The 7,760-nt window shown below is 37.6% G+C and overlaps 1 protein-coding gene across 1 annotated transcript; it reads left to right on the forward strand.

Moving 5' to 3' along the window:
* Window positions 1-474: 474 nt before the first annotated feature.
* LOC143508723 (alpha-N-acetylgalactosaminide alpha-2,6-sialyltransferase 2-like) lies at window positions 475-6,480 on the forward strand. Its single transcript, XM_076997372.1, has 9 exons — window positions 475-581; window positions 1,349-1,418; window positions 1,519-1,690; window positions 1,859-2,021; window positions 2,694-2,832; window positions 2,955-3,058; window positions 4,840-4,923; window positions 5,028-5,124; window positions 5,650-6,480. Exons 1-9 carry the CDS (start codon window positions 550-552, stop codon window positions 5,836-5,838), a joined length of 1,050 nt encoding a protein of 349 aa, XP_076853487.1. The 5' UTR covers window positions 475-549; the 3' UTR covers window positions 5,839-6,480.
* Window positions 6,481-7,760: the final 1,280 nt, after the last annotated feature.

Below are 7,760 nucleotides of genomic sequence, written 5' to 3' on the forward strand. Positions count from 1 at the left end.
CTTGTAATTGTGGTTTACTTTATGATCTAAATGTACTTAATATGCAGAAATAACCTCAATATTTTTGAATATTCATGTACATGTGAGACCTCTGACAGAACTTCACAGCAGACTACAAACTAAACACTCAAACACATTGTAGTAGGTTTTTCCATTTGTCACATTAGTTTGTAACAAAATCTAATCTGGTGTTCTCAAGCTAGCTTTAATCTTGACTCACCATAATTTAATAATACCACTCCTATATATCTGCCCGTCTATCTGTATATTTTATTTGTGAAGAAATAAACATTTGCATCACAACTTTTAAAATAATTTAGTTTGTTGAGCCTTTCCTTCTTAATTTAGTCGAGTCCGGAGATGTTAACATACCTTATGACGAACTGGTCCTGCTGGGAACCCTGTCAGGTTTTATAGAGTGGCAGCATGATTGATGTTCAGCATTTCTCTGTTTCAGTCATGGAGACACGTAAATGTGAGATCATTTTGATCTTTGCAATAGTCTGTGTTACTTTATTTTCTTTCAGCTGCACTGTAATTCATCAATTAATGTCTCTTGATAACCCTGCAATTTATCTAAGGTAGGCAACCGTGACCCTCTATTTATATGTATATATGTGTGTGTGTGTGTGTGTGTGTGTGTGTGTTTATCAGTAATGAATGCAAGGAATCAGCAGTCATTCTGTGGTAGCACTTTTACATTGTTTACTAACATGAACAACACATGAAGTAACATATGGTATAACTGTTATAACATGTAACAGTTTTGGCTCTTTGTTGCTTGCACCTTTTTAGAGCTTTAGTGATTTAGTTTGGAGCAAAAGGGACTAAAGAGCTAAAAACAGTATGGACACACTTCAGTTCCTATGCTAATAGATTCTGGATATTTCCAAGTTACCCATTGCTTATGTAGGTAAATCAGTACAATGTAATATATTTCTTTAACGTTGCACCAAAAAAGGTGCAAGCAACAAAGAGCCAAAACAGGAGTCGCAACTGTTACATGTTTACTTAACGTTAGTTATTGTTAATGTGTTACTTCATGTGTTGTTCATGTTAACTAATGCATTATTTAACGTTAGTTAAATATTGTTAATGTGTTACTTCATGTGTTGTTCATGTTAACTAATGCATTACTTAACGTTAGTTAATTATTGTTAATGTGTTACTTCATGTGTTGTTCATGTTAACTAATGCATTACTTCACGTTAGTAAGTAAACACTTAATGTAAAGTGTTACCCATTTGGTAAAGAATGCATCCTATGTTGCAAAATTAGTCCTATTCGTCCAAATGTAATGTGTCCAAAATTAGTTTTGTGCATTTTACAAAGTGTCTTCCTCCATCAGGGCACATTTATTTGGTGAAAGCGACTGGAAGTCAGCAGACCGCATAAAGGAAGAGTTAGAAACACTTACAGTAGGACAATTTTGGGGTTCTAGTACATGGTCCACATATTTAACCTAATGGTTGATCCTGTTGTTTGCATGATATGGCCTCGTTCTCTCTTCCACTGTAGCATGTGCCATCCTGCTCCTTAAAGTGGACTGTGAGACAGAATAGCTATCTGAGGAATCGTTTCAACTTCTCAGTGCCACTGCTGCAGTGGGCAGAGAGTTTTAACCAGTCTGAGTGGCAGCGGCTCCAATATGCTAATCTGCCATATGGCTGGAAGAATATTCCTCCAGAGGGTAAAAAGACATTCATGGTCAAACTCACGTGTGCTAGGCTTAGACCATTTAGACTAATTGTATCTTTGTGTGAGATTTGAAGAAAATGGCTTAGAAGCAGATTGAATATCTTATGCAGGTTTATTCACTCTCAGCTAACTTATTCCTCCATTTCCCCAATACCACCAGTTGTGAGCTCTGCCCTGTCACTGCTGCAGAATTCTTCTAGCAGCCGTCTATTTGAACGAAAGTCCCCAGACCAGTGTGTGCGTTGTGCAGTGGTTGGCAATGGGGGAATCCTCAACGGTTCAGGACAGGGGAAGGCCATCGACAGTCATGATTATGTCTTCAGGTTTGAGCATCTCTCCTCTTTTTATCTCTTCTTCCTCTTACCCCAGTTTTAAGGTGGTTTATGAAACATTTCTATGAAAACACACCCCAGTGAGATATTCTATTCATGCTGAAGGGGTTGTGTCTTTGTATTGTTTATTTGCTAGTGAAACATTTATCTTAGCGTTGGTTTCAGTGAGTGTGAGTTCAAGTATAGCTTTTGTAAATGTTTGGTAATGGGGCCTGATTGTAAAATGGACACTTGGTATTCCTCCCAAACATGCAGGTTTTATTGTTCAGGTTTCTGTTGGTGTTGGGAAGTGAATGTTCCTATACGGCAGTGGTTCTCAAAATTTTTCTATCATTCCCCACATCAGAAGAAGGGGAAATTCCATGCCCCACCTGTCCCATATCACCAAAACAACGTAACGGGGGGGGGGGGGCAGTACAAATTCATTAAAGAGCCGAATCTAGCCCTGGTTCACACTGTTCCGCAGACATTTTAAACATCCGGGGCTTATGCAAAACGAACAGGCATTAAAACGACAGGTTTAAAAAGGTTCATTTCTTCCGCGCCCCACACTTTGAGAAATGTATACGACATTCTGTGTGCTCAGTCTTTATAGAGTTCAAGGCTACTTGACCAAAGAGTCATACTGAATTCCTGACAAAAGTAAATGTCTGTCATTTTCAGGATGAATGGTGCAATAATCAAAGGCTTCGAGGAGGATGTGGGCACTAAAACATCTTTCTATGTATTCACCACAAATTCCATGAAGAATTCATTCGTAGCGTACAGGACCGATGGCTTGACTAATGTGCCGCAAGACCCAGTAAATGATGACTTTTGCAAAGACATTTCAACATAGATTATTCTGACAGGCCTATTTTTGAGGTAACTTGGATCACATAATAAATATAGCTGTTTTCCAAAATCTTGTGCATTTTTTCATAGGATATTACCTTTGTCTTCATCCCTGCTGAAATCCGGGACTATGTGATGCTGGCTGCTGCCATCCAAGGTGTTCCTGTGTCATCAGGATATGATGAAGGAGACCAGTAAGTGTTTTGACACAGTATGTGCTGTCATGCAGCTCTGTCATGCAGCTCTGTCATGCAGCTGTGATGCTGCTCTGTGATGCAGCTTCGTTCAATGTTGTTTCTTTCCACGAGCAGTAGGGAGCAGCACATACAGTGTTTTTCACAAAATGTCTCACTAAAGGACAGGGTTTCTGTCTTCAGCCATATCTTATTTAAATTATTATTTATCATTATTCAGAACTGCAAGTAGGAGAAACTTTTTTTTAATACTCAGAATTTTCTATTTAAACAAGTCCAATTAAATAATCCTTTTAGACTTTCAAAAAGACTTTAAACTTTTTAAAATTCCTGTTTGAAGAAAACTCCCAGTATAGATGTGCTGGCAGAGGGTGGTATTTTAGACTTGCTATGATTTTAACATTACAAAACATAGGTTGATGTGACTACTGAGTATCACAACTTCATAAAAGGAAGGTTAGTTTATGGTTAAGAGCACATAAACTGTCACCTATTTGGATTATGTTTAAGCTCAAATAAATGTTGCTCTGCTTAATCAGTTCTAATGCTTTCTTTAGATAGCTACCATAATTTGTTATAAATGATTTGATGAAAAATAGCAGGTTGTTTAACTTCTTTTTCAAAGCTTTCATACTGAAATGTTTTGTGTCTTCAGAAACCTTTAAAACTTAACCTTCAGCTTTGTTCTAACGTGTGTTTTATGTTATTCTTGGTTGGTATATTTTATACTTTTCTGACTGGGGCAATTATTTATATGGTTATCTATGGGTCATTCTACAGAAATGTCCACTTTTGTGTCCCTAGATTTTAAAGGGCTGTTGCATTTTAAAAGCCCTCAAATTTAGGGATTTATTTACATTTTAAGACAAAACAACATGATATTTGAACAATTATACCTCTTTGAACCACTTACGACACCACTCAGTTTTTCTTTTCAACCATTTGAGTGTTTTTCCAAGTATGCCCAAAAATACCTGTCCTCGCTGTCATGCTTTGAAACTAAGGGCTTTATTTCTTAATGGAAAACATATACTTTATTAACTCAACTGCAGTTATGTGTCCATAAAGGTCCAATATATCAACCAAAATATTTAAAAATACACTATTGCAAATAAATATAATAAAATACATAATAAATGTGTACGTCCCCAATATTCATGTCACTGGTGTTACCGTATGACAAAAGACTATTATTTTAATATACAAAGCCATGCTGATGACCTCACAGGAAGTCATTTTGTTTCCTCTCTGAAGATTAATAAAAACAGACACATTGTAAGTTCAATGTCATTTTTCATTTTTTATAAATTTTATCATCTACCCTAAGATTTCCTTCGAAGCTTTAGTGCAAGTCACTGGTATGCCCTACTTTAATCTTTGGAAAATGAATATAGAATAATAAAAATTGATTAATTTATACATAATTCAGTGAGTAGTTCATGACTGTCAACATGTGGTTTGCTTTCCCTGTGGCAGCTACTTTGTAAAACAGGTTTGTTATGACAGTTGTCACTGGTGTTACCGTCACTGGTGTTACAATCCTGATGGGTAACGGTACATGAAATCTTTAAATAAATTTACAAAAAAGGCAAAAAGCCATTTAGGTGTACCATATATATGTTCTTATAGCCAATTAGTACAGTAATAATGTAGTATAATTTAAAATCCTAAAAAAAGAAATTTATATAGGAAAAATTTCCACCTGTCAAAAGTGGACATTTTTGTAGAATGACCCCTATGCATATATTTTATTGTCAATTCTTTTTTATTTTGTGAAATAGGCCTTCCAAGTATTTTGGAGACAAGCATTCATTTAAGCATTTCAGAATACTTCATCCATACTTCATTGAGTATGTAACAAAGAGGTGAGATCCCTCCTCTGTAAAGATGTATTGGCCAGTCTGGATTATTGAAGTATTCTCTCTCTCTGTGGTCCAGTAGGCCAATGGTGTGATAATGTAATTTACAGGTTTTTGAGCTTCCTGAATTTCAAGAGGTACAGTGATGTGTACATGCCCACTACTGGAGCCTTGATGCTCCTGACAGCCCTGCATGTCTGTGACCAGGTCAGTGTTTATGCTCTCCTAAATTTAAAGGCACACACACACCCTCTTCAGGATTGTCACGGTGGCCACATACAATTTTGGAAAGAGCCATTTGACTCTAGCTCCATATGGGATACTATTTAAAGAAAGCTATGCAGGGTCATAACAGTATATAAATTACTCCTACTGAGATTTGCTGTTATAAAACGGAATATCTGCTGTTTTCTCTTTGGATTCTTTAGTCTGAATGTATTTAATATTTTTTATGTACATCTATGCAAGCTTTGTCTTTGTTTGCATTGTTGTTTGAGGCTTTCCGTCATTACCAGACCATAGCCATGAGACATTTGTTCCTTTTTTAAAAAGCAGGTATTAAATGTATATAAATTTGTACAATAAGCATATAAATTCCTTATTGACACACCGCTGATCATCTTATCAAACAAAATAATACAAAATAAAACTTTCTTGTATGAGAGACATTCATACAGCAATTGAACAAATCATATGTGGAGAATCCTGCACTTATTACAAATGTCCTTTCAGGTGTCTGCATATGGTTTCATCACACGGAACTATAAGCGATTCTCTGACCACTACTACGACGCGGTGAAGAAGCCACTAATTTTCTACATCAACCATGACATGATCAAGGAGGGGACACTGTGGGACATATTTCACTCCTCCAGAGTCATGTGGCTGTTCCAGAGAGATATGGCTGTTCCAGAGATGTGACAGGAGGGGGGGTCCTTTCAAAATGGGATCAAATTAAAGTCATTCACACATTTTCCTCCAACAGTTCTTTCTGTTGTCGATGTGCCACATCAAAACAACTCTTTTGGTGATGTTTTTGGTGCCATGTTTCCACCTCTGTTTGTAAACAACCTGTAAACAAATTAATAAGTTAATAAATTGTTTGTTATGTCCAAGATATAATAGCGATCTATGGTAATTCAGCCTATAATTATTCTGACTTCATTGGGTGAATAAGCCTTCTTGATTTGAGTATGAGAAATGGCTTCTTCTTACTACCTGCTACCAACTCCCACCTCCAGCTCGTCCTCATCAGATGTTACTACAAATAATGTACTGCTATTACTGGGATGGAGAAAGCAGTGTGATTTGATGTTACGGAGTTGGGGTGTGGCACATTTGTGGGCTTCTGTCGTATGTTGAAAAGCCATTGCTGAATCTTTTTGCCCTCCTTCTACTCTGTAACCAGTCTGTCCAAACCACAAAAAGAGCTGGACAGATGGTACACCACGATCATCTGATGGGATATATAACTGCTAGATGATGTGATCAATTGCATTTCAGAATAAAAAATGTATATTCACAAATTAAATAAATTCATATTGATGTTTTTTCCTAAAGATAATGAAGTCATATACTTTTCTTAGTAACTACACATGATTAATGTTCTTATTGTCTTTTTTCCATTTTGAATAAAATAGATGACGAAAACGGAGTATCAAACTTCGTACTTCTAAAATTTTTCCGTGGTCTGGCTTATTGGACTTGCTTGGCAATGACTGTAAAAGGCGCAGTGGGAGGCAGGGGGAGGTAAAAGAGTGCTCCCAGTGCTCCCAGTGTTCCCAGTGCTCCTATACTCGACTCTCCATCTCTGTTGCTGACACAGGCGTTTGCCACTAACCTTTCACATGGGGGTACAAGAGCTAGTCTGTCTTATTTATTCTAAGTTGCAGCACCCATGTGTATTTAGGAAAGAGTTTTACTAAATCATTTACCTAGCTAACTGGCCAGACTGTTGTGAAAGGTTGAAATAATGTGAAACTGACACAAACATAATATTTGAATTATAGTAGCATATAAGTGGCATATTGATTAATCAAAATGGCTCTGATTTTTTTAACCTTATTTTAAGTAGTTTTGTCTTTTGAAAAACTGCTAATAGGTAAAGATGTTTTTACATAAATGTATACAAAAAACCCTCAGTGTAATGTACTGATTAGGCAGACAAGGATCCAAGTGCGGATAATAGCCGCTTTTATTGAAACAGCGATTACAGAGTGATCAAACAGGCGAGTAACTCTGTTCATGGTGTGTAGTGCAGGAGTGCTGTAATCGTAGTCAGGACAGTCCAGGGTCACGCCGGTGAGACAGAAGCCAGAAGGTACAAAGGGACTAGGCAGGGGACGAGGTCTAGGAGCAACACCAACCCTTGTGACTCAGATGGAGAAGACATAGTCCTTCAACTGGATTTGGACTTTGAGCTGTCTTCAGGTTAGATTTTTAAAACTACATATTTTCATTTCCTGACTATCATTTTGAGACTGTATTGATGAGACTGATGGAACCATTCATGGACAAGGGCAGAACTGTAACCACAGACAATTTCTTCACCTCGCTGTCACACACGACGACTGCTTAGCCGGAAAACCACAATCCTCGGCACAGTCAACAAGAGAAGCCAGAAGGTACAAAGGGACTAGGCAGGGGACGAGGTCTAGGAGGAGAGCAGAGTTCGGTACACGGGAAAACGCTTGGTATGTGGCATGGCAACAATACTTCGCAACCCGGAAGAGAGAGGAGGAAGCTTAAATAGTTGCGAAAGGGGAGGGGCGATGAGCGGCAGGTGTATCGAATCACACGGTGATCACGTGCTGTTCCTGACACTCAGCTACTTGAAATAGAAT

This window comes from Brachyhypopomus gauderio, chromosome 2 (assembly GCF_052324685.1).
Source record: "Brachyhypopomus gauderio isolate BG-103 chromosome 2, BGAUD_0.2, whole genome shotgun sequence".
Taxonomy (NCBI): Eukaryota; Metazoa; Chordata; class Actinopteri; order Gymnotiformes; family Hypopomidae; genus Brachyhypopomus; species Brachyhypopomus gauderio.